Source organism: Anopheles coustani, chromosome X, assembly GCF_943734705.1.
Source record: "Anopheles coustani chromosome X, idAnoCousDA_361_x.2, whole genome shotgun sequence".
In the NCBI taxonomy this organism is placed as follows: Eukaryota; Metazoa; Arthropoda; class Insecta; order Diptera; family Culicidae; genus Anopheles; species Anopheles coustani.
This window is the reverse complement of record NC_071290.1, coordinates 3781680-3808827: the sequence shown is the minus strand read 5'-3', so window position 1 is coordinate 3808827 and position 27148 is coordinate 3781680. Positions and strand designations below refer to the sequence as shown.

Below are 27148 nucleotides of genomic sequence, written 5' to 3'. Positions count from 1 at the left end.
AAGCCAAGTACTGTGTGACACGGGAGGTCAAACAGGTGTGGAGCGATCGTGAGTAATGCAAAGCAGACGGTAAACGGCGGATAGAGCTAGAACTAGAAGACACATTGGCAGCCATCCGGCGCAGCTCGCCGAAACGTCAAACCAAAGCGATACGGGCGATCGGCGATTGCCCAGCACCGGGCGAGACAGCAGTAAAAACAGAGTGTTACAGTGGACGGAGTGCTTCGTGTGCCGAAGCGGAAGCAGGACCAGCGGCAGCGGAGGCAATCGAACCAGTCTTTTATCCGTTCCGCCCCAGCGCGAGCGCATCCGCCGTCAAGACGGACCATCCGCGGGGAGCAGGATTCGATCCCGTGTTCAGCATGTTGACCGACATGAGCCCATCGGCCGGTGCGCAGTTCTACGGTGCCCAGATACCGGCCATGGGCATGAACATCACCAACATCACGACCCACATGCAGAAACCATCGGTAAGTGATCCCCCCGAAACCCGTGCCTTTCATCTAGGTTCTGAGTCCCGCAATTTCTGCCGCATTCTAGATCCTCCTCTAGATAGTTTTTGTCCAAAAAGTCCGACATTTGAAACTCCCTAAGAAGTCTCACGGGGACGCGGGTCCCAACCTTGCTGTGCCAGGTAGAATGTCTGCTAACCTGCAACACACAAATCGCTGCGTCCCGAACCTCCGTCAAAGCTCCGGACGAAGGTAGTACCGGAGGGTTGACGGTTTGGACCAGCCGAAATCGGTAATAACCCGGAACGGGCTGGTGTCGGTTGAAATTTGCAAATCGCCCCCTCCGGGGGAAACGACGTCTGCGTCCACTCCGCAAGCGGTAACCACAAATGTACGCAAGAAGCGAAGAAAACGTGTGCGATGGTGTTGGGCACGATTTGTCTTTTCCCCCGCGATACAAGAGTACACCAATCCTGAACGTCGGCGCTGGAAGAAACACTGAAGCAAATGGGATTAAATTGAGGATGAGAATCAGGTCCACCTCAGGAGGACAATGTTTTGTAGGTTTTGCTCTTGACTCATCAACCCGACCCCGACGCCGATTGGTCACGCAATAGGAAGCACGTCTCAGCGAACGGCACAAGCGTCCTCTCCGATGGCTACATCGTATGTCTTAATGTGTTCGAAAGCCCACGACCTGGAAACTTGTTACTATTCAGTTCTGCGGTCATTTTTGAGATGAAAGTCAGATAAAATGGATGCGTTACACTTGTGTGCAGAGGATGTATTCAAACCCCGCCGGATCTCGTCGACATAGTCCGCTTATCGGCATGAAACCATCTACCTTAGACACTCTCGTCTAGTTAGTCACTACGCGTATCACTCGACACCTTCGCGACAATCACCGGGATCGATCCCTTGCTCACAGAGCGAGTCCAAACCCTAAAACCCAGAAGCCGTGGTTAAAAATGTATCAAATGTCATTAGCGCCACCGCTGTAACCCTCCCAAGGAGTGTTCCCTAAGGAGCCCTCGCTAGATACGGTTTCTCGATAAGGGAGACAGAAGTTTCCTATCGACAGCACTAACCAACGGGAGCTAACGAGCTCCCAATGCTGGTTGGTTCCATCTGGGGTCGTTTTCTTCTTCGTGTGACCTGAAAAATAAATTAGGTAGCGTTTCGTAATGCCGCGCGGCGTTGACACTATCACCCCGACGCGATCGCCGTTGATCGTTGACGACGGTACGGGGTAGTGACTCTACAGGGACAGGAATACACCTAGAATAGGCCCTGTTTTGTGTTAATGGAATTCCGAGACGCGTGTCATCGACGCCTGGCGGGAACTTCTGAACGTAACGCTTCACGAGCCCTATATGAGGGAGGGCGTTAAGTTGTTGATAGGCGCGCGCGCGCGCTCGTGTGTTCTGGAGTTCCTAATCTGAGTTCCTTTTCCGCCTTGTAGAAGGCTAGGAGATTTTGTTTCCATACAGAAAGTCTATCGTTGATGAACTATCGACGTATAGCCTCGGCAGAAGCAATCCACGCGAACCTTATAGTTCGCCATGTCGTTTACGCTTTTCGTGCCTTAGCGTCAAAAGTTCTCTTCAGCGAAGGGTCGGGTATTATTCTTGGTGATAATTAGAGTTTTCCTGTTTGCTTTTTTCCTTTTTCCTAACCTTAGTTATTAAGACAATCAAAAGAATGCCGAGATTTAGAGACTCTGTTACTATTCTTTTGCAGCCCGTGCGATGTGTTGTTTTCTTTTCAGAAAACTATGAATAAAAAACCAGCTACAGCCTGGATTGCTGTTCGTCATCCATTAAAAAGAAACAGGATAAAAAAGAAGATTTTATCCTTCAAAATTGCACTATTTTTCTTCCTCTGGTGATTGAAATGCCTCAATAAGAAAGAAAATGTCACTGTCGTCACCGTGACGTGTTCAAAAAGCGGGTGAGGGCTTATTGGCATTTTTTCCATTATCCTTGCTGCCACCTCCTTTCCCTCATTGTATCCCTCTCTCTCCCTCTCCCATTCGGCTCCCTGGAGTGCAGCGTTTACCAAATCCCTCTTGATCTAATTGTTGCCGGAGCTGGAGGAGATTAGTCGAGAGCCGTTTGTTGCGTTCTTCATGCCTTCGGTTTTTTTTTCTTCCCCCGTTTGCAAAAAGACATGCACCTCCGGGCAACTCCGGGAGTTCCAAAGTAGAGCAGCGGGACGCCAGTTTGCCGGGGTCACCGATTGCCCTTTTTGTTCCCGAGGTTGGAGTTTGCGAGTTTGGAGTTCAGCCGTGGACACAATCCCTTGGACGGAAAACCGCACTCCGGGAGTCGCCGTCGACGACGAAGGGGAAAGGATTATCGGACCAACAACAACAAACTGCATCCATTGTCGCTGTCGTTTTGCTTGCCGGTTCGGGATAATTTGGAGCAAGTACAAAGGACGTCCAGTCGTCGGGGTTTCATGCAAAAACGGCAGTCATTTGCAGCGCAAGGACATATCTCACATTCAACATTCATGCTGTGGAATGTTTTGCCTCTAGTCTTGCACGAGACTCTTGCTGGGTTGTAAGAAACCTTCACCGAAGTGTCTTTGCCTCCCCGGAACAATTGCAGCGAGGCGCTACAGCTTAGCGCAAAACAACAACACAACTAGGGTCGCAACAAAAATAGCACCCCGAACAGCTACGGGTTTTCTTTTCGGGAGTCTGAGCGTAAAACATTGGCCCGGAGTTCGGGGATTAGGCGCGAAAAACCGGGTCACTTCAATCCAGCGACGACCAGCAGGGTGTAGCCTCGAGGAAAGAAAAACAATTCCACCGAATTCCAGCAGCCCCTGAGGGTTGTGTGTGTGTGTGTTTTTTTTACGTTTTGTTGGTCGGAGACCACCGAAAAGAATTGCAAATGAGCGTCAAGCAATCGTACACTCGCACTCCGAACAGCGTTTAATACCATTTATTACAACAACCACCACTTTGCCACATCCTGTGCGGCAAATTATAAAAGCAGAATCGCGCCTTTTGTCCACGGCGCAACAACCCGAACCGCGGCCAGCTCGGCTGCTGCTGGTGATGATGGCGCTTTTAACCTCCCGAACTCCCCCACGGTGCACAGTGTGTTGTTCCGAAATGCCGGCGCCAAAATATATGTATAAACCGTGGAGGAACAAAAAAAACAACCGCTACCAGGTTGCGTTTGCATCTTTGTTTGACGTCTTTTCGCGCCACCGGCGGCTCGCACACACGAAGGTTTTACGGTGCACTAATTGATCTTCTTTGCATTGTGCATGATGTTTCGTTGCGTCCGGTTTTACGTATACATATCGATTTCATTTACATTTTTTAAATTTTATTGCCCCCTTGCGACGATTCGGTACGACTGTTGTTCGGCTACAACTCTGTTGTTCAAGCTTTACCCCATTTTGTTTAACTCTTTCAACTACGTTATTTAATGGTTTACGATGCACTGGTTGATGTTCTACGTATTGTGAATAATTTACCATTTTAAAATGCCACATTAAACTTGATCCTAATAGGATTTTACGTTGATTTACTTCATTAACTGTTTGGTTGGAAATTGGTGCTGCTGTGTAGTTATTTCCTTTTACCAAATCATCCCGACACCACTTAAATAAATTTGCTTTGAGAGGGTTCTCCGTTTCGTTTCAACTTGGTTTAAGAGATTTTGTCTTCAGCATGAATATCTTTTATTATCACCAGCGACTTTTCAGTGTGATTTGCAGTGTAATTGTTGTGTGTTAATTTTACTTTAACAAATCAACAATATAATACATCTTCTCTATGTTTTTACAATTACATTCATCACGATTTATCTTCATCGTGAATATTGCACTAGTTCTAGATTTATTTCAATCTTTCTTTTCTGTGTGGTTGGAAATGTGTTATGTATTTTGATTTAATTTTGATAATACCCCCTCTGTCCAAACTTTCTCCAAGAGGATTTACTCTACTCCATTCAACTTCCAACTCCAAAAATGGTAAATGTAAACCATCATTCATAAATATTCCCGCACTTTCCGCACAAAGTAGCGTTAGCAGCGTCACGGTCGACGCCGCGTCGAAAGGAAGGCGTCAGCGTTTAACGTCTCGGCTCGGCTCGCACCCAACGGGGGGAACGTGCTAAATGTCGCTAAAAATATGTTCGCACCGCTTTATGTCGCCTGGGGAAGAAGGGAAAGGGAGTAATGGAAGACGTATGCGAAATTCCGGGCAGCGAAAACCGCCTCCCGTTCGTGCCGCATTCCTAGCGAAGCGTTGCGAAACATAAGCATAAGCACCGCCAGGATTCCCGGTTCACGGTTTTCGGTCCCGGTTCGACGCGAAAGTTATTTTAGCGTAACATCCTTTGTGCCGAGCGCGCTGCTTCGTGTGTGTGTGTGTGTTTTTTGCAAATGTTTGGCATTTTTCCGCTGACAAATTGGTCCGCGCGGAATGGCCGGGCCGGGAATGTCGAACGAGCCGAAAATTGAAATGTCGACTCCGGGAGGCCGGGGAATGTGGTGTTTGCCGGAATTAGATTTGCATTCGGTAGCTGGAAGGTGTTTGGTTGTTTGTTTGTTTACTGGTTGATACGCCGACAGGCCGGGATTTGCCGAGAATCGCGACCATCAATCAACGCGCTAAGCGGCCGTCTTTGGAGTTCGCCGTTGAAGTGAAACATCGGTGAGCGTCATCTCCACGGGAGCGAAAACCCCCGGGTGCACGGTTTCGCAACAGGCACATCTTCATCTGTGAATTGGATTTGGTATGCTGTCGCCACCCGAACTTTAATTTAAAATTACAATAAAATTTTTGAAAATTCGAACCCCTACCGACGCTCTGCTTCCATAACTAATGAGGGATGGCAGTGGCGTTGCCGTTGAAAGTTCTTCGTTGTTCGATGATTACAATTCAACACCTTATCGAACGGGCAGAGCTGGGGAGGCTTTGATGTTTAATAAAACATTACCGAGACTTAATCGATGCGGTGCACACCTCCAGGCCTCCCATGATCCACCAGTTCGCGAGGTCCTGAGATTATGGAAGTCAGGTCATCTATGGAATCTTCTGGGACTTCAGTTGCTAGTTGCGCTTCGGTACACTTGCACGGGATCGTAACGCTTTTAAACATAATTCTGGAACATTTTATCGCCCAACTGTTGGCTCAAAAGGGTGTCGGTTCCGGGGGTGTGGGATCTCATTCGTAAAGCACTCCCATGCCCCTAAGATATTGGCGCTAGGCTCATGGAATATGCATGGACCAGATTGGGCCCGACCTGGATCGATGGACCCGACTTCGTCCAAGAAATTGGTGACTACTCCCCACGGTCCAGCATGATAATGAGCTGCATCCAATTGTATCTGGCGCGGGAAATATGAGTTTATTGAAATCAAATTAATTCGCCATCGAAACGATAATCCCCGTGGTCCATCTCACTCTCTCTCACTCCCTCAAGTACCTTCTCTTGGGGTCAGGCGAAAGGGCAATGTCGGGCAAGTTAGCAAGGCAATTAGAATGTGGCGACGTTCTGGAAGGTTCCGGTAGTGGACGTCACCGTGGAAGATTCTCGATTCTGGGCTAGAGCAGTCCATGATGTAACGTTTCAGTGGGAGACATTGATTCCTCCCTTCTGCATCAATGTCTGGAAGAATCTCCTACACTGGAGCAGTTTCTCTTACTCTTCCTCTTATTGAGTCCAGCCTTTAACCACCGGCTGTAGAAGTTTAAATGAATATTTGGCATACATATTTATCCAGAGCGAGCGCGTGTCCACGTATCCAAGCACGTTGCAGCCTCCGCTCGCCGTCTACCCAACACCAAGAGGACGAATTTCGGACGCTTATGTTAATTTCGCGCCGCACAATATCGCTTCCCATCCTCCGGCTGGGAATTGCCAACCCAATCCAGTCTCCCGTCTCGGGAAGACGTCGCCACCGACAACCGACCGTAAATATTTGCATCACAAAGGGTAGTGCTTTCACTCCCAGCGCTTCCCAGCCTGGGCCACGTACTCCCACGGAGGGGGGGAACGTGTAGCGAATTCGAAATGTATGCTCCACAAGCGCGGACTCCACAAGTTCAGGCTCAACTGCAAGCCTCCGTTCCAGGTTTCGCTACGGGGAGTGTGCCCAAACGCCCGGACTGGGTACCAAAGTGAGTGCAAATTGGTAGCATGCCAACGAGCCGCAGCATAATCACACGCATTATGCATTTGCGTACACTTTCCACCGAACGCCGGAACGCCCGGGGATTTTCGGTGAGTCAGGAACGTCGCAACTGGAGACAGTATAAATTTTCATTGTTCGTTCTGCTTTCACCAGAAGTTCGACTGGTCGGAACTGCATTGCAAGCTGCCATTTTTTCAATCCCAAAAACCTACTCTGGATATCTAATATACATAGACGTATCTTTGGAGGAGTAGCTTGTGACTTATCGAACATTTCTTTATCCAAACAGTTGTAGTAAACTTTTGTATTTACGGCAAAGCCGCCTTTTGACATATTGTTTCAATAAGTTTAAGCTTAAGTTTAAGGTTTCTAGCTGAACTTCAGGAAATATAAAAGGTTTTGGAAGCTATTTAGGGTAATTTCAACACTTACAAGTATTGTTTGAAATGGTGAAAACACTTACAAGTATTGTTTCCTAGTTCATTTTTGTTTGCCTATGTGAAAACCCTGGCAGAAGTTATGAACTTAGGGCTAAGAAACGTATTTTAACAGCTGTCAAACGTCACTTATCTCGTTTGTTGATACTCTGACCGTATGCATACTCTGTTATACACTTTATCTAGAATCTGTAGTGCATTTTTTCTGTCAAACTTGATGCCCTAGAGACAAACATTGGCGCGTTATGTCAAACAATGGTGTCATAGAGACAAAAATTGATGCGCTATTTCAATCGTGAGTGCGTTAGAGGCAAAAGTTATTATAAATTCGTCTAAGATCTTACCTTTTATAGACTACTGGAAAAATAAACACACTCCTGGGAATAATGTTCCTCCCAGGGGAAGGATTTCATTCGTAACTATGCTTTGAAAAATGACAACGCACAAAAACACACACACACATTGTTCACAACTCGCACGAGTCAATTTTAAAGTAAAACCCCGGCCACACACTGGCCTATGACGCTGTCGGCGTGTGGAGTGATTTATAGTTGATTAATTGATTTGACGTGTCGCCTACCGTACAGCAAAGCCGCATCTTTCCGTTTCCCGGAAAACCCAGGCTTCCCGAAAAGAGGAGAGAGAGAAGAAAAAAGGTCCGCCAATTCGCCGCGGACACTTAAACCTTCCCTCCCTCTCTCTCTCGTCCAAGTGTGTGTGTTTGTGTCGAGTGGACCTGGATGATTCCCGGGTGACAAAAACCGGACCCTTTTATCCCCGGAGTTCGGGCGCAAGAATGTGTGTAATCGGGTGGAAAATTTCAAGCCGTGACGTCGTCGCCGTAGCCTTTTCCACTGGAGTGGTGTGTATATTTTACAATTTTCACGGCTAATTATGGCACCGGCAAAAACGGACGTGCGCGTTTCCCCGTGGTGCGCCGAGGTACGTGTGGACATTTTTCCCTTTCTGGTCCCTTCTTCCTTTGATTTTTTCTTCCCCACCCAGCGGGAAACCCGAACCCGAGGGAAAAGTGTACGTGAAATTTCAAAATTATCACACAAATCCAGAATACTCAAAACCGGCAAATTCCCCGGCTGGTCCCTTTTGTCCTCCCCCCTCCTCTCCCGGCTCGCGAAAGCGAAACCTAGGGTGGCCTAATTTGTTCTGCTAATGGCTATGATTAATGGAATTAAAGTGAAAAGTTTTGCGGCCGCAAAGCAAAACCGTCTTCCGCGCGGCGAGGGTTTTTTTTTCCGAACGCGTTTAGGGTTTTGTGAGGCAACGGAAAATGGGGACAGGGTGTGTCGGTTTTCTCTTTGGGAAGCGCTGGCAAAAGGTCTTTGAGAAGCGCTCCCGCAAGGGTTAGAAAATCAGAAACTGGCTTTGCGAAAACAAGTTGTGCTTTTGTTAATGAAAATGAAGTCGCGTCGCGCGAGCGATCGGTGATCACGATTTTCCTTCCCATGCTCCATGAGAGGGCGAGGAGGAGTGGGAGAGGGAGAGAGAGAGAGTGGGAGGCCCTTGGAGGGAAACCCTTGGCCGTAGAGCGAGCCATAACCGTGACACTTGGTACCATTCGTCGCTAGATTCGATCGAAACCGCGTCGTGTGCGGTTTGCTACACCCGGCCTTACCATCCTCCACCCCCTCCCACACCCTCTACACCTCCTCCCACCCATACCCCGAGGGGCTTTGGTGGCCGCAATCAATTTGAATATAATTCAATTCACCTTAGCGCACGCAGCAGCCGACGAAGCCGCTCGAAGGAACAGAAACAAAACATTACCAACAGCAACAGGCAACAACAACAACACCATCAGCAATCTGCAACATCTACGGGGGGACCGTGCTGCAACAACCAGTCAGCACAAAACCGGTGTGCGCAGCCATTAATTATAAATTATTCACGATTTATTATTAATCCATCCGTGCATCCGGGCGCGAGCATTGCGACAACCGCTGCGATGGGGTTGAAGGGTTTGGGTGGGGGGGGGGGGAGGGTGACCGATCTGAGCATACCGATTGGCAAACGGCCGGCCACCAGAAAAGGCCTATAGCAAGTGGAAGTGCTACAAAAACCCCCCCATTGGTTTAAGGGATGCAGTTTGCAGGGAGAGGGTGAGTGCGGGTGGGGGGAGGGGGGGGGGGTGTAGGTCTTGTGGGTTAAGGGTAACAGGTAGATGTGCCCAGGGGGCGCGTAGGATGCATTCCACCTCCCCCCCCTCCCTAGTTGACCTTTTCCTCCCCCCCTCTAAAGCCGTGATCCGTGCCGCTCTTACAACCGTTACTTTTTTTTTTATTATTCCTATGTACCCCCAAGGGTGCATGTGTGTGTGTGTGTGTGTGTGTGTGTGTTTTTCCGTTTTTAAATATTATTGTTGCCAGAGGATTATTGTTTCCAAGGCCGACGACAAACCCGGCAAGCGAGCTCGCCTTTCGATCTCCGCCGCGTTTGCATCGTTTGACGTTTTGCTCGGTACATGTCCCTAACCTCCCCCCTTTATCCCCTCCCGTCCTTTTGTCCCTCCGTCTCGCGAATCACGCCGATCGCGAACGCAGATAGAGAGGATTTTTTCGCAGCTCGATGCAGAACCGAATTTGCATTTCCAATTTCGATCGAACCGCACGGTAAGAAAAAAAAAAACTGCACGCCTGATAATCACAAGAGAGAAGAAAAAAGCACGCACACACACACACACACACACACACACGTACGCACAACCCCAGCCAGAGTGTGTTTTGTTGTTGTTCCTAGTTGTGCCACGCACTCCGAGAATCGGCCCCCAAAGCGAAAATTCGCTCGAGCGAGACTCATTAAAATGTATGCCGCAAAACTACGCCGTGCTACACCGGATCGAACCGCGATGATGTATGTGTGACTGGCTGGGGATGCTGGCGTTTTCGCGACTCCACCAAGAGTTTTTTTTTTTACTTCGGCCCTCGGACGGAGCGCTTCAAAGCGGAGCAACGAAAGGCAACTGCAACAAACTGTGTCTTCGGTTTGGAAGACCCGGGAAAGGGTAAAGAGGGGGAGGGGTGGGGTTTGGACCTTCCCGGGATAAGGCCGCCAGGCAGACCATCTCCCGGTCCCGCTGGATTACCCGACGCCAAATTGTTGCGAAACCCGAAACGTACCGCACAAGCAGCCCGAAGCTGTAAGTGCAAGCGAGACGAATAATGATGGTAAATGATGTTAAAACGCACGTAAATTGGTGTACGGAAACCTCGGCGTATATGGCTCCGGTTTGGAGGCTCCGGTTCCCCCGCGAAATAAGCGCTCGATCGGAGATTATGTGTCAACATCGGATGAGAATATTTCAATCTCGAACCGATAGTGAAGGCTGGAGAATCCTTTTCACAGCGTATCCTGTTTTATCACATATGCTCTAATATCCTTGCACGGACTCAGTACTCGCTTCAGAGCTCTAAATTTAGCTTGCGTTACAAGGTTTAGTGTTTATCCGACAGTGTGTATCAACAAAAGCGTTTCTCGGCTGTAAAGTAATCGAAAACAGACGATCCATCATAACACAAACGTTAGGAAGAGAGAAAGCGAAAAGCAAAGGTGCATTGTTTCGAGATGACAACACCGAGAGTACATTGACTTGTCTTACGTTCTGGTGTTGGTGTAGAGATATGCCGCTACATTCGCCCTTGTTCATCTCGTTGCTATCGTTAAGAGAAGTTAGAAGCTATGTTTACATGGCGTGCTTAGCGCCCCTTGCAAAAGATAGTATCCTGTCAGTGAACTGTCAAATCCGCTCAAATGATTTTTTCGGTACTCGAGTAAAAACCACGGTTTGCATAAGTTTGCACAATTGTCATTCATTGCGAGCGTGAGGAAGTATATTATATGCGATTATGTATTGTTTATTTGCTGATGAGGTTTCAGTAAACACATTTTGCATTTTAACTAATACATTCATATGACACTTCAACTGATATGTCCTCCCGAATCGGCGAAAAGTGATGGTAAAACTGACATTTGCCAATCAACTGGATTTCGTTGTTTGTTAGAAACTCTTTTCGTTCCTAACGCCAGCTGTCAATTGCTGCAAAAAGAGGCACACAGCTGACTGATCGCCAGGATCGATGACCCTTGAGGTTCGCGTTTCGGTTAATCAGGCAGTTGCGATAAAAATATCAAAACAAAAAAACTTTGACTCTCTCCAACTAGCGTTCCCAATGATTTACTTTTACTACGCGTTCGTTAGGACGTATCTTTACAATGTTGATTTCTAAAACACCTCATGCATGCTCCCTACAAAAGCTTTGACACCTAGAACAACGTAGTATACAAAGGGTAAACAGTCTCAGTAGGCTGTTAAAAGGTAGAAGGCATCATCAAGCCCCGTTCGATGCGTCAAAAGAGGAATCAGCACGACGTAACATTAAACAATAGATCATAGCGATATGTCAGCTACGTGCGCATCCATCTTGTCCGTGTTAAGACTTCCAAGAGTTTGCTGTGTGACGTGAGGTTCTCCTGTTGATTGAGCTTCCTTGGATTGATTGTCCTTATTTCGCATCTACTCCTGGCTGCTGCTGTCAGCGCCTCTCAACGGGCTGTTTGAAGAAGGTGCATTTCCCCAGTCATCGGTGGGATAAATACTTTTGGTACAAAGTGTTGTTGCAAGAGATAGACTCAGACCCGACCCGAGGGAGTTGGCCACGGGTTTTCCTCGCTCGTGGTGGTGTTGAGTAAAATAAATAAAAGGCGTATAAAACCGCTCAGCGGGACAGGAGCAAAGTAGCGATTCCGACACTGGCATGCTGTTACGATGTTATTGATTCGATTAGGCACGGTGATTAGCGCCCGGTGGGGGAATTCCGGCGTGCGGGGAGGTTCATAAAAGACCAATCACCAACCGATGGCCACCGTCGGCGACCTCGGCGAACCCCCGGTGAAACTGTTGCAAAAAGTGCAGCAGCCAGCAACAGGCTGCTGCGCGAAACGACGCACACAGCGGGAACTCCGCACCGACGCAGCGAGCGGTCCTGGGTTCCGAACTCCCGGACGACACGCATCTCCTCGGGAGATATCGACGGGGCGCAGCCCAGGATGCGGCGATGTGCTCGCCACCCAAAGGAACCACCGGTAGCCGTTGCAGTTTCTCCTGCCTGCCGGGCTCGAGCTGGCGAGCTCCTGCTGTTCGCCCAGGCGTGCCGAGGTGCTGAAGGCGCCCTTTTAGCGCCTGCTGTCCAACGGCCGAACGCGAGGTGTCGGTTTGAACCTTATGGCGCTGCTACTTCTGCGCCGTACCCGGTGAAACCAGCGTTTGCTCCCGATTCAGCTTCCTCTGCGTGCGTATTCCCTGTTTGACGACTCACAGATACCGAATGCGGTTGTGCTTTGCGCCTTTACAGCTCGCAATGTCTGCTCTCGACTTGTGATTCCCTGTCGCGCATTTGGATATGTTTCCTTTTTAGTTTTTTTGGTGTTCCCCGCCCGAAATGTATCCTTGAGGCAAGGAGAGAAGAGAAAAGCAACCAAAAGCAACCGGACGCCCGTTGCGCTCGAGGTAATAATCGGCATCGCTTTGCTTGGGATGGCGCTGTTGGAGATCCCGGGAGCTCCGGAAGGGGCCGCCACACAGAAGCCACGCGGCAAGCGATTGCCAATTCGGCGCATTTGGAGCAGTGAAATGGTACCGGGCATAAGAAGTCGAGGTGTAATTGGATTTATGTTGTATTCGTTTGATTTATGGACTTCTGGTAGCAATGAACAGGTTCTCGTTGTTGTGACTCCGGCTATAGCTATAGCACCACTGCAGATATTCATTCACGGTGAATCGTTGAACACACATTTCACATGGATCCGACAAAGCGAGAAGAACTCTGTTGCAGAACATTCGACGCCCGAATGGTTTACTTTCCGGAACGTGTCGATGCCTGACGACATGTTACAGATATTGGACACGTTCCGGGTTCGTGCGACAAACTCCTACTAATGGCGTCAGTCTGGAATAAACTGTACCTTGCATAGGTTCCCGGAGCTGGAGAGGTGATGGGGGAGAAAACACTTACGCTACTGCCATTAATCGCCCGCCATTAGACGCCGGACGTTTTTGGAGTGAGTGGCATGTCGCCCTCACAACCCTCCAACCGTGCGCTACAAAAACAAATAGAGCTGTCCCCAATGAGACGACGCGCTTGCTCGTGATGTCACTGAATTGTTTCATCGTGTGTTGTCCGCGCGCCAATGGACGCCATTACTCATAATTTCCCCTCGCAAGTTCTCCTGGCGTTTGGGTCGGTCACCTGACACCTCGCGTGCGGTGTTTCGATCGCTGTCATCTAGGCTCGGGCTTCGCTCGTTAAAAGCGGTTGGCGTTAATGTGGCCACTTTAGGGAGATTTTATCGAACGAGTCGTCCACCCCAACACCGAGCTGCACTCGACGCCGTTCCTTCCGGTCCGGTTGATCATTGATCGGTTGAAACGTCACTTCTTCACGGAAATGGGTTGTTTTTCGTCGATTGATTCGTGTCGCTTGTGGGACTGGAAGTAAAAGCACTAGAAGGTGGCTCCCTAGGAGGTTCTCTTGCAACACCTCGCCGTTGGGGAAGGGACCTTAACAGCTAATTAAAATTGCTTCAATGTAGCAACCGCTGCCTTACGGGGAAAAGACGCACCAGGCATACATTGGTTCAGGGTGTATCTTCGAAGATCTGTTCGCTGGAATTGAATCGCTGCAGTTGTCCGCCTGCTCTCATTACCACTGGCCAGAAGCCATTCCGGCAAGCGTCCGCGGACGAAAGTTCGTGCTCATTAAGTGGAGCTTCCAAACCCGTGCGATGAGTTGCTGTGGTGTGTCTCACCGAGTGTCCGACCGAAGACAAACGTGGGGTGTCAGCGCGGCGATTCAAGCGTCCACTCAATCACCGATGGAGAATCAATTAGCGCACAATGAGTTGAAGGCTGGCTGACTGACTGTTGGGCCCCTAATGGCGGATGTCGGAGGGGGTCCACGGATCGGTTCTGCAATCTCTGGTGCAAGTTGAAAATGAGTCGAAATGAGGAAGGAACCTGAGGCTCCGCAAACAAACACTCGACGGGAAGGAAACGACTGCACGACTTCCAAATGGAGTCCTGGTTACTGCCCCATCCTCCCCCCTCTTGTTCGGTCTCCACCGGGCTCCAAAGCGAACGTCATTATCGACTCCCTAACACGCGATCATCATCCACCGAGCGCGCTGGGTTCTCTTCAGACTCCGGTCTTAGGCTCGGGTCTCGAGCGACATACAATGTTTCTGTCGTGCTTACGTCGCTCCCTCACACCGCTTACGGAGTGTAATGAGCCTCGGCTCCGAGCTAAGAAATAGACCGCTAAGAGAAAAAAAAACAAGGAGGAAATGAAACGAACCTCTTGCCGACGCACGCTTATCAGCTCTGATGGCTCATGCCATCGTGCTGGGGCGCTGCCACCGGCTTTGGGCCCCGGCCAATCCCAATTGTTTCCGCACGCTATATCGTCGGCTCTTCCGGACTTCTTCGCATTTCTTGGCATCGCAGTTGGCCCCGAGTCGTCATTACCTCAGCCCGGTAGACCTTCGCCCTCCGGCCATTCGTTCCTGTCTTTGCCTCCGCACGGGAAGGTCGCTGGAACTATGTACCTCCCGGAGGTGGCCGCACGCACCGAAAAGCCAGAACACGCACTATTTGCATGCGACCTGCGCTATTTTTTGTTGCTGGTTATTTTCCGCAGAATATTATACAGCCAAGGTGAGCCGATACGATGCTCTCTGAGCTGCATCTTGCATTCTTGCCTGAAAGGAAGACGAGCGCCGTGCGTCCTGCGAATCGACACCGCCGGGTGTCTAACATTGTTGCAAATCTCAGCATGATAACATTGTTGGGGCCGCCAAATTATCATGCCACTGCTGGTTGTTCTCCCCTCGGGGGGTCTCCTTCATAGCTCGCACGCCACGCAATCGCGCTCCTTCGGATGTTTTCCTTTCGACGGTTACTCCGCTGTATCGGCCACTGTCACTAATGACCATCTTGGACGTAAGGGCATCGGCCAAATCCGAGCCTGAGGGAAGGTCGAGATGTCGCCACAATCCGATTCTTGTCCAAGAGCTCAATGCGCTAGCTCTTCTAGTGCTGATAGCCTACAATGTGTCAACCAGGTTGCCGGTTACCTAGAGCTCGAGCATAATGACGTTGTTAAAGTGTACTTACCGCTGGAGTCGGCCCTTCCTGGGATGCACGCTAATGAACACTTTTCGGAATCGAGATGCTGGAGGTGCGACAACACATCTCTGATCCATCGACACATTGTTGTGCAGACTTGTGACGGGTCTTGGGGGAACCAAGCGATCCTTACATCAGGAGGCAAGCTGTACCTAGAACGTCCGCCTTGTTAATGTTTCCTAGAACTCCGACATTTCACTTCCTAGATCCGCCATATTAAAATTAATCGTAACTCCCCGGGCAAAGGCAAAACACCCTTGATGATAGACATTCTACTGACATCGGGAAGCTGGACTAGATGTAGAAACTGTTATCCGAAATGGGAAATTGAATCAACTTGAACGTTGTCGTACCGTACGTACTACCAATATTTAGTGTATAATCGCAGGGCGTACATCAACTCATGCGGTCGATGTTTGGGGTTTCCTTCAACTAACCTCATTATCCCCGCTACCGTTTTGCTGGCTAATTGGAACCACCGAGGTACTTGGCACTACGGCAAATTCAGCAAACCAGCTGGTCTTCACCTCATTACAATCACTATACGGAACCGTTTAATAGACTCTCAACAAGGTTCCACTAGGTGCTTAGCGAGAGAGGGGGAGGGAAACAGTTTCTAACTCGTTTTGGGGTAGCGCTATGAAGTTTGGTTGATTGCCCTATTCCCATACCCTACGGTACGATTTGATTTGACGCCAGACGGCAGGTTTTTCACGCTTTTCCGCAGAATAGTGGTCGTTACTACAAAGCGAGGTTCTGTTTTTCCCAATCTTTGAAGAAAAGTTGTTCTATGATGTTCCATAAGACTTAAGATAATTTAGAGCTGTTGCCTTACCCATGTAAATGGGTGCTATTATTGATCAAACAATTTGAAGCCATTTTGAGGCTATCATGAGATAAAAACGTGAAGATCCGTCAGCTTTCTCGAACTGGCAAAATCCTATACAAAAAGTAAACAAGAACTTAGACCTCGTTTACTCGTTGTCGCTAACGACGTTTTAAACGTCGATAAGTCCTCGACACGGCTAGGCGTGTTTTCGCTTTCTCCTATATGTTGTTTACTTTGTGTATGGGACTTTGACGTTTCGCGTCAAGAAAGATGACAGATTGTGTCCTTATCTCATGATAGCCTCAATCGTGTTCGTGACACCCAACAAAAAAGGGGAAAACAAATACAGGACATCATCAGTTTATTGCAGCGGTTATGCAAACGTTACGCTAGCGTAGAAAATGCTTTGGAGACGTCGCCCGGACACCGAAATCCTGATGCCGAATGCGAAGGACAATCTAGAGCCGTTAGAGACGTTGGTGAATCATTAACGTGTACGGTTGCATCTCTACCCTCTGCCTCTGCCCCTTCTCTTACTGCTCTTCCAGCATCTCTTACCCCTTCCTCGACTCTTCCTCCAACCAATCCACTGGAGAGGGTTGGTTCGGTTCGGTGCGGGTCTGTTTTTGATGTATTTATTAGCGGAACCCGAAATTGAACCAATTTGGAGCGGTTTCTGTGTTTTTGCGGCGGGCGCCATTCAAGTAGAAACGCCAACCCACCCCCCCCCCCACCCCCGCTTCCCTCACTCCCCACCCCTTTCACTTTCCTCCCCGCAGCAGACGCAACCGGCGCGCCCCGTGGCTTTTACTCAAACCCCTTTTTTCCCGGTTTGCGATGACCACTAATGGCTTTTCCGCTTGCCTCGGGGTTTTGCCTAAGCACCCATCGCTGCCGAATTCCTGCCGAATGGTTGTCGTGGAATGGGAGGGGTGGGGGAGAGAGGGAGGGGCCACAGCAAAGACGCGAGGGTGCGATGACTTGCGGGTCCTGCCCAACAATCGAGAGAGCGCGCGCGGTAGAAGTTTTATTTGTTTTAACTTTTTGGGCAGCGGGCAGCCAAAACCCACACATTAGTGGCGTGCATTTTACCCCTGCTGCAACCACCCTCAAGACCCCCTGTTGTACACACTCTCTACCCTGCTTCCCTGGGTCGGTGACTGGAGGCTCTTTACTCTATTGATTTTCTTCGTCATCCTGCCGACTTCCAAGCCGCCTGCGCTCGCCTGTTCACCCTTAGATAAGAGAAAGGGGCCCCTTCCTTCAGGGGCTTGCGGTGGAGGCGGTTTGGAGGTTGTTGCTGCAGGACCGGCCAGGGCCGGCGAGCTTCTGACATGCCGCATCCTAGCGATCGATTTAAATGATCCGCGGCGGTTTTTTGGCGTAACGTTTTGCCCGATTGCGCGTGTTTGGCGTTTTGGCGAATGCTTTTAACGCTTTCATCGGTGCCGGTCGCGCGAGACCGTTTTCTTGTTCTCCCCTTCCTCTTTCCCCCACCTCCTCCGTTCCCTGCTGAGTGTCTTTGCTGCGTTTTGCGCGTTGTTTTCGTGTTTAGGTACGCCATAGGCTTCCTTACTCTACTTTTTCGACTTCGCGGTTTCAGCAGTCTCTCTAGTTTCTAGTTGTTGTTTCATCCTTCATCATCATCTCGGCAACGCTGCCTGCTCGCTGACCCTTGCTTGCTTTCCCCCCCCCCCCCTCCCCCTCCCCCTTCCTTGTGTTCTCGTTCGTTCTCTCTTTTGATTTCTCCTTCGGTTTAATTCACCCGCGCACTATTACTTAAGCCCGTATTAACAATGCTCTATAATTATGTTGTCTTGAGGGTTTCAAATTTATGTATTCTTTCGCCACTCGTGTCACCTCGCCCATCCCCCCTGCCCCCCCCTTCCCTGCCCACCCATTCCAGGGGAGCCCTTTTTCTATAATGCATTTTATTTTATTTTGCGTTCCGCTTCGCTCCTCCTCCTCCTCCTCCGTTCCTACCCTTCTGGCGTGGCGCTTCGTCATCGATCAATGTATCCTTCGCTGCTCGCTAGATGCCTTGCGGCGCACGGGGACTCGCCTCGCCGAGCCCGTTTTTCTCGTTTTGCATTCGGTCCTGGCGCTCGGTTCAACGCGGTCCCGCCGGATGGACGCTGGGGCACTCTCGAACAGCGCACACACGTTGCACGGAAGCCGACGCGGAGATACATTGCGCCATATACTGGCGGTGATACAGTTTGTTGGTTTCCGTTCTGTTCCCCCGCAAACGAGAAACCACACGAGAGGTGTTTGGTTGTCCGCGAGTGATAAGTGAGTGACATTTCGATCGGTTTATCAGTCGAAGAACCAGAACAGCTTCGAGAAGCAGACATGTGTGCGGTTATTCTAACTTTAAAAAACAACAACATTCTCTTCGGTACTTATTAGGTTTCAAATCAAAGTGATTCGCGGAGTGCTCATGGTGCAGTGGTAGTGCAACAAGACACCACGCTAGAGGTTGTGCGTTCGAGCCTCGAGTCTGGCACCTTCTCTGGTATTGAAGGTATCTGGCTCTAATCACCGGTCTTAGTCTATAGACGTAGGGTCCCATTGATGGATCCACAGTAACTCTCCACGAAGTCAGAAAAAAACCACTGTAAATGAATTCAGCAACAACCCCCTTCCTCCACCTCTCTCTCACTGAGTTATTCTCCCCTTCCTTTTTATTATCCTGACTAGTTTCTGAACGGAAGCGGATTAATTCCAATCGCCCGGCCCAGGCTCCGGTTTCAGGTCCTGGGCCAGCCGAACTAGAATTACCCCCAATCAATTGCGACCTGCAATCAGCGCTCGCTCGCTCGTTCGAGCCCCCCTCAGAGATTGCGGCACAGTGTGCTCTACACTTCTCTTAACCTGGTTGCGTCGGTGGCGTAGGGAAATTACACGTTTTCGCGAGGCGCGCGCGCACGCGCACCCAACCGGTGCTTGAAGGTTTCTTCCGTGTGAGGTCCCCGAAGTGCCACAGTGTACGGCACACGAACCAGCTACACCGGTTGTGGCCATATATGCAGTTTTGCTGCATTTCGCAGGACCATACTGCAACTCTCGTGGCCAGCATTGATTGATTTCGCTGGCTTCCGTACAGCGCCTTTCGGGGAACGTGGGCCCTATAATTTGATGCACGGAGTAACGGGGTTTACGTTGTCCGCTAGAAGTCATTCAAGGGCACCGAAGGGGCAGCCCTCTGCGACTTGGCGATCCCTTGGCTCTATCGCCACATGCACCATAGTTGATAAACTCTCTTTCTAGCGGAGATCGTGAGTTCGAGCTCTCGGGCAATTAGACAATCCGGTATTAGGCGGCAATAGACCCGAGGACCTCAGGTTCCAGAAGTACCTGGAGTTCTGAGCTCACGCCAGATATCTCAGACATCGGTTTCTGCAACATTGAGGCACTACAACACCTCGAAAAACCGTGGTCGTCTTCTTTTCTGGACGTCTTCTGCCAAGTACCCGCTTCGTGGAAATTGCTACGGGAAAAGTGTGTCACGTGAAAATCGTCCATCGCTGCCAAGAACTGGAAGCTGATGAGCCGAACAAACACCCAACACCGAGCTGCCATTTGTACTGTTTAATTGCTATCTGGCACCATCATCTGGGCCTCCATCATCGTTTTGCGGCCAATGACAAAACCCAGTAGGGTCACATGCAGGTCGCAAGCGCCGCTTCTCGCTAGCCTTGGTTATGCGCGACACGGCGGTCTCCTCTAAGCACACTTTTTGCACCTTCCTCGTTCTTTGCCATTTTAATCAGCCCAGCGGTGTTAGAGGGTCAGGCCGTGTCGGTGTCTCTGTCCCATGCCGCATGCCGGATCGCAAATCGGCCGCCATCGTTAATGCCATTATCACACATATATATATATAGCCATACTGCTATCCACCTTCGAGCGCAACGATTTCCTCGGTTGTTTGTGAAGGGTTTTTTTTTCCTCGCTCTCTTTCTCGCTCGCTCGGTTTTTTGCAATTAGAAACGCATTCATCATTTCGAGCCAAGCAACCAGCATATATTGGCATCGGGCTGAAACCGGTTTTTGGTAAACCATCGCTCCCCCCCCCTCACCCCCTAACCCTTTGCTTCCTGATACCTTTTTACAGGCTCTGTGTGCCGTCGCGATTAACGCGATTGAGAACCATCTTGAAACACTCGAACATACGGCTTCTCACGCAATCGGATTCGTTTCATGTTTACTCACCGTTTCGTTTTGTGGTGCCCGGTGTCGAGTTAAGAAAGTAAGTTGTTGGAAAAATACTATTAACAGCTAATGGTGCTTTCCACCTCACTTTATCGTGTGAGTACTCGACCAACAAATTTATCGTCAGGTGTTTAAGTTACAAGAGACAACATGCCGTTACCGCTAATAACGTTTGAAAAACCGCATCAACTTTCAACCCAATGACAACTCAATTTGACATTTTGTCACTGAGGCAACCATGTTTAACTCTAACGCATCTACTTTGTCTCTTTTATCTTAGAAGTCAAGTCGATTTAAATGACTGCAACATTCAGCTATCGTTTATTATCAAATCTTTTCTTTCTTATTATCCTTCCGAGCCACAAATCAGTATTCAAAAACGCAAATTTTGCTTTGTAACTTTTGTGTTTTACAACTTCACACTTTACTTTCCAATTCTTCCAATGTAATTCTTTTGCTATTCTAGTAAAAACCAATTGTTTTGTACTTGTATTGTGTTTATTGATGGTTTTCATACATATTTGATTAACTCTCCTTATTTTCTTGGTTGTTTGAGTGAACTTTGTTGAAGCAGCATTTGGGAAGTGTTAAAAAACGAGCAAAGCTGGGTGTTGCGAATCTTTCCATTGTGGATGTTAGCTCCAAAACATAAAATCACTCAGAGGAGCTGGATTGGACACCTTAGCCTCTTAAAGGATGCTTATGAAAAGTCTTCCGCTGGTGGAACCGAATTTTCGAATAGGGTGGCATACCGATTGTTCGCATTGTTGCAGTTTGTGGGTTCAGCTGGCTGGCTGTGTGGCCGTGGAGAACCAGTTTACGAACCTCCCGCGGACGATGGCGCCAGCGTTCTTGGCCTGCCTACCTGCCAAACCACTGCGGCCCGGCTTTTGACCAATTATGAGCAGTAAAAGTCCCATTCTTTGGGACCTTCCCTCCAGGAGGTGCCGCTGGGGACCCCGGAGATAGATTTATGGCAACAACAACAACAACAACAACGGCAACCACTGCAACATTGACAGCTCCGACGCCGGAAAGAAGGGGGTTTCGGGCCTCTCTTCCGGGGACTCCGAGAGTCCCACCGGCGCTAATGATGCCTCGGAGCATCGCGGCTGTGATTAAAGAGCCGAGCCTGACGACCTTTAGGCGACCTCGTGGCGCTGACGATCGATCGGAGCGAGTCGTGCCCTTCGGTGACTTCAATCGACACACTTGAACAGGCACGGGAGGGCGGTGGGGAAAAGGATGAAAAGGAACAACACACATACACACACACAGTCCAAGAGTAATATGCGTACACGCAACGGCGAGGAGAAGCCTCAAAAGGAGTCAAACGTCAAACGGGGTCCATAACCAAATTAAATAAAATTTCGTGTTTGAAAAAGGCGATGCCCGGATGGTGTCAACATTTTCGAAAGAAAAAATCGAACAAAAAACATTAAAAAATAACAACAAAAAACCAACCATCTCCCCCGGAATCATGTTCTTTGTCTGCCTTCCTTTCCATTCCCCCGACCGCACCCATCCGCGGGTTCATTCATTCCTCCGGACCGTGGCGTTTAATCCAATTTCTTCCGTTTTTCATTTTTTCCCGAAACCCTTCCGTTCCCATCCGGCCGATCAATTTTCTACCTCTTCATCATTCCCCCTCCCCCCACCGACACACACACTCTCCCATATTTCTCGGTGTCGTGCCTCATCTTCTCTCCTGGCGGCGGGTTTTTGTTTTTTGTTTTTTTTTTTTTGTTAACACAACCGGGACCCAACATCGTTCCGTTGATGGGGTGCGACGGTTGGCTAGGCCGTTTAATTTTACGACCGGCCTTTTTGGAAGCTGCCAATGAGTGGACCCCGGCAAGTGGGAAAGCAAAGGCCAAATAAAACATAAATTGGTACCAAATAAACCCAATCGGACGATAAAGGAAAGTAAAGGCAACGAGAGGGAACCCGTTCTACCTGGAACGGAGGGCAAGTGGTAATATGTGCAAGAGCGCCAAATAAAAAAAAGGAAGGTATTAAATTAACAACGGGCCACTTCTTTGGCTTGTTTTAGCGAGTTTGTGCTGGATCGGTAGGCTACTACTTCCTAGCAAATGCAGCGCAAGAATTAATTCCTTGGCGCTAAAGTGAACTCTTCGTAAAAACACTTTTAAAACGATCAGCATCAACTGTCAAACGCTCATTTCACTCATATGAACCTCTATTTGGTTTGACTAAACGCAAAATGAACAAGCAGTTTTAGTTGCGCAACTAAAGTTTCACTTCAATTAGTCAGCAATCAAATGAGTTTGACAACTCGCTCAACTGACAGTTTTGAAAGAAGTCAACAGTACAAATAAAACAATTTTAAATCATCATTATTACATTGCCATAGGACGAATGAATGTTTCCGATGAATGAACGATGATGTCGTCTATCGATACCGTAACAGTGCACATCCTGGATTGCTTCATTATTGCATTGCTCGCTGTAACTTATGGCTTTTGACAGCTTCACAAAGGAATCCTTGCAATGTAATTGACGTGTTATTCTCGTCAAAATCAATTTTCTTCTGTGTGGAATGATTTTTATCGATAGTTGTCACACACATTTGATTAACTTTGACTATTTCATATAGTGTTTGAGCGAGTGAACTTGAAGTGAAATTAGGATAGTATGCTGTTATTTTGCTTCATAAACGTACGCGCCTTGTTTTGACAGTGTGAAGAAACTCCGATCGTTTTATCAATCTCGAGAACGCCAAGAGATTGCTACATTTTTGGGGCACTTGTCCCGAGACACTAGGACCTGTTTTCCTCTTCCCTTCACCACTTTGGGTTCCACAAAGTTCGCACGAGGCCTTTTTGGAAGTCACGAGAGCGAATTTTAACGAAATGGAGAAATCCAAACAAGCAATTCCTCACCTAATCGACCGGCGATCGAAATGGGGGGGGGAACGAAAAAAAAACTCATCCTTCAAAAATCATAAGCTCATCTCGTTTCTCCGGTCCCCCTCCCCGCGCTTCCTTCCTTCATGTCAATGTTTACGTGGTCGAGAACTGGTGAATTTCTGGGGCCTTCGTTGTCGGCAAACGAATTATAATCAACCGCCGAATTATGATGGACGCCAGCGCCAGCTCTGCTGTGTGTGTTTGGCATAGCCGACCCTTCGAGGCCAACTTCCGATCAGGACGTAACACCCCCCTCTCCTCCTTAGACCCCAAACTCCAGACAAACCCCGAAAGTGAGCCAGTTCTTGCCGCTAATGATTTTCCTGTTTTCTGTTCCGGCACCGAGTGCGAGTCAAAAGGACCCGGTGCCTTAGATCCTGCACCCAGCGCTGCCTCCCCCCCTCTATCGCTCCCAGCCACTCAAAATTGGGCTGCGAAAATGTATGCGAGCGAAAAATTAATGAGATTTTTTTTTGTCTTTCCCCCAAAAGCGGATGCTCCGCAGGCGGACTGGGGTTCTGTTCTTAACCTCGACACCTTCTCGCAAAAGCGAGGCAATTCGAGTAATTGGGAAACGGGGGGTCGTTTTTATTTTCCTGTTTTTGTGTTTGCGTTTTTTTTTTTCGTCTTTCTCTATCACACCAGTCCCACCAAACTGCATCGCACTAATCAACCTCACATTCATTAGGTCGCTTTGGACCTTCTTTTTCGGCGTTGTTTGGGAAATTTATACATGTGCTCATGTCTTTTGCCACTTTCGTCCAACGATATATAAACAATCATAAAAGTTCATTTGGAAGCACATTTTAACAATATTCACCGTCTTTGAGCTGAATCAGTTCAACTCTTGGTGATACCGAATCCTTCCAAAGCAATAGCACCATGGCCGCACCTTTTAGGCAACAGTTTTTTTGATTGGTGTGTTTTATTTGACAGTAGTTTGTTTTAATTCTCAATACGATTCTTGTTGGTTCTTTGTGATCGTAATAGCGTTAATTAATTCCCACTTTCTCTTCTTTGTTCTGCTCTTTCTCTTTCTTTTTTTTTTTCTCCTTTTCCGCTTCAGGAACACCCGGGATTGCGCGGCACACCGCTGGCAATGCTGGCCGCGCAGTGCAACAAACTGTCCAGCAAGTCGCCCCCACCGCTGGCGGACGCCGCCGTCGGCAAGGGCTTCCATCCGTGGAAGAAGAGCCCGATCTCGTCCGGGCCACACTCGCCCTCGAGCGGACAGTCGGTCGGGCTCGGCGGCGGTAACGGTGGAGGCGGGGGAGGCGGCGGTGGCGGGCTGGGGCTTGGAGGGGCCAACTCGGTCGTGCAGTCCTCCCTCGGGCGGCTCTCGTCGTCCGGCAGCTCGTCCACCATCAGCCCGATGGCGAACCTCACGTCCAGGTAAGGGATTCAACTCGTTCATTCTCCGTGTGCGTGTGTGCATGTGACCAAATCCGAGGTCAAAAGGGCAAAGTTGCCAATGTTAATTAGCGATGGTCGAATATCAGTGCACCGGATCAGTGTGAATGACTCCTGGCTCTGATTTGCAAGTGCAGTTAGTTCGACGAGCTGCCAGTAACGAAAAGAGTACCAAATCGCGTGCCCTGTTCGATCGTACTCGACACGCCCAGACTAGAGATGTGTAAGATGATTCATTTGACAGCTGAGATTCGCTCAGTTCGCAATGGATTGATTACGGCGTGTATGGCTTCCCAGCAGCAGATGCAAGAGTGCGAGCATCTAGATTTGGTGTGCCAAATCCTAACTCCCGACCATAACTTAGCCCGAACTCGACTCCGGATCCACGTAGAGCAGGGGTCGGCAATGTCCTGCCCGCCAAAATTTGGGTGTTACATACGAAAAACACATCTCAAATCTCATAAGTAAAACGTATGCCGACCCCTGAGTGTAGATAATTTGCCACCGTCAACACATGCACTGTTAAACCACATTCTCCATTGTCTGTTTTTTTCTCTTCCACTCTCGCTCTCTCTCTTTCTCTCCCTCTCTTCTTTTCTTTTCTTTCTCTCTCTCTCACTTTATGTCTTTTCCTGGCGGTGATTTTAGTGATCTGTATTTCTCCGGCGCAACCGGATCGCCCGGTGGCTGTGGAATGGACAGCCCGCACGCACTGCAGCACGGCAAACTCGGCTCCGACGGCGGCGGCGGCGGTGTAGGTGGCGGCGGCGGCGGAGGAGGAGGAGGTGGCGGCGGAGGAGGCGGTGGAGGAGGAGGCGGGGGTGGTGGTGGTGGCGGTGGCGGCGGGCCGGGCAACGCGAGCTCGAGTGCGGCCGCGGCCGCCGCAGCCGCCGCCCAGCTGGGCTCGGTGTACGGCCACCGCCACCCGTACGACTGGCACCCGTTCCAGGCGGTCGGCAAGCCGGACGCGAACGGGCTGGGTGGGAACGGGGGCCACGGGGCGCCGACCGGCTGGTGGGACATGCACGGGGCGGCGGGCAGCTGGCTCGACATCGGCACGAGCGCGGCGGCCGGCATGCACGCGGCCACGATGGCCAACTACGCGGCGTCGGCCGCGGCCGCCTCGGTCTCGGTCGGCGGCTCCGAGCACTACGCCTCCACGCTGACGCACGCGTCGCTCACCAACACCGCGCACCTGCTCGGCTCCGGCCAGCACCTGCTGCAGGACAGCTGCTACAAGAGCATGCTGCAGCCGGGCGGCGTCGGCGTCGGCCAGTCGGCGGCCGGCGTCGGCGTCGGTGGGTTCGGGCTGGGGCCGCACGGCGGCGGCTCGCCCGCGCCACCCCCGAGCGCCCCGCAGGCGCCGTCGCCGCGCAGCCAGAGGCGCTACTCCGGGCGGGCGACCTGCGACTGCCCGAACTGCCAGGAGGCCGAGCGGCTCGGGCCGGCCGGCGTGCACCTGCGCAAGAAGAACATCCACAGCTGCCACATCCCCGGGTGCGGCAAGGTGTACGGCAAGACGAGCCACCTGAAGGCGCACCTCCGGTGGCACACCGGCGAGCGGCCGTTCGTCTGCAACTGGCTGTTCTGCGGCAAGCGGTTCACGCGCTCCGACGAGCTGCAGCGGCATCTGCGCACGCACACAGGTGAGAAAAGATTTGCTTGCCCCGTCTGTAACAAACGATTCATGCGAAGTGATCATTTAGCCAAACACGTCAAAACCCACAACGGCGGCGGCGGCGGCGGTGCTAGCGGCGGCGGTGGCAGCGGCGGGGGCGTCAGTGGTGGCGGCAGCGGTGGAGCCGGAGGAGGCGGAGGCGGCAGCGGCAGTGCTAGTGTTGGTGGTGGTGGTAATAGTAGTAGTGGTGGTGGTGGTGGTGGTGGGGGTGGTAGTGGTTCTGGTGCTGGCAGCGGTAGTGGAAGCGGAGGTGGTGGTGGTGAAAGGGGTGGCAGCGGTGAGAGGAGTGGTACTAGCAATGCTGGCAGCAACAACGCGTCCAGCTCCGGCGGCGGAAGCTCCGACAGAGGCGGCTCCTCGGCCGCCAGCAACTCATCAGCAAGTGGTGGCGGGGGAGCTGGCAGCGGCGGAGGAGGATCGGCTGGCAGCACGAAGAAGGGCGGCTCGAGCTCGCAGCAGCCGATGGACACTCAGCACTGCAGCGACTCGGAGGATGCACACCCGGGAGCGACGCTGGGGGCACTGGCCGGGCTCGGTGGAGGAATGGGCATGCTAGGGGCTGCCTGCCACTCGATGGGTTCCCCCGGGCCCCATTCGCACCCGCACTCGCAGCACCCGCACCAGCAGCAAGGATCCGCCGGGTCCCATCACCTTCAACCACATCCGCACTCGCATCATCCGCATCATTCGCATCATCATCATCATCAGCAACAGCAGCAGCAGCAGCAGCAGCATCACCATCACAGCCAGCATCAGCAGCACCACTCGCACACGCCCAGTCCGGGCCTGGAGCACGTCGGCCAGGCACAGCAGCAGCTGGACGTGAAGCCAGGAATCGTGTGA

The 27148-nt window shown here is 50.5% G+C and overlaps 1 protein-coding gene across 1 annotated transcript; it reads left to right on the top strand.

The window, feature by feature from the left end:
* The first annotated feature begins 362 nt into the window (after window positions 1-362).
* Window positions 363-27148, top strand: LOC131269519 (transcription factor Sp8). The gene is made up of 5 exons (XM_058271923.1): window positions 363-470; window positions 24284-24609; window positions 25276-25349; window positions 25428-26273; window positions 26334-27148. Exons 1-5 carry the CDS (start codon window positions 363-365, stop codon window positions 27146-27148), a joined length of 2169 nt encoding a protein of 722 aa, XP_058127906.1.

What these genes read in the sequence shown, in the direction of transcription:
- LOC131269519 (XM_058271923.1), top strand. Translation starts at nt 363, where the DNA reads ATGTTGACCGACATGAGCCCATCGGCCGGTGCGCAGTTCTACGGTGCC. An exon ending in ATGGCGAACCTCACGTCCAG is followed by an intron (nt 24,610 to 25,275) that starts GTAAGGGATTCA and finishes CGGTGATTTTAG; the next exon opens with TGATCTGTATTTCTCCGGCG. An exon ending in CCCGCACGCACTGCAGCACG is followed by an intron (nt 25,350 to 25,427) that starts GCAAACTCGGCT and finishes GCGGCGGAGGAG; the next exon opens with GCGGTGGAGGAGGAGGCGGG.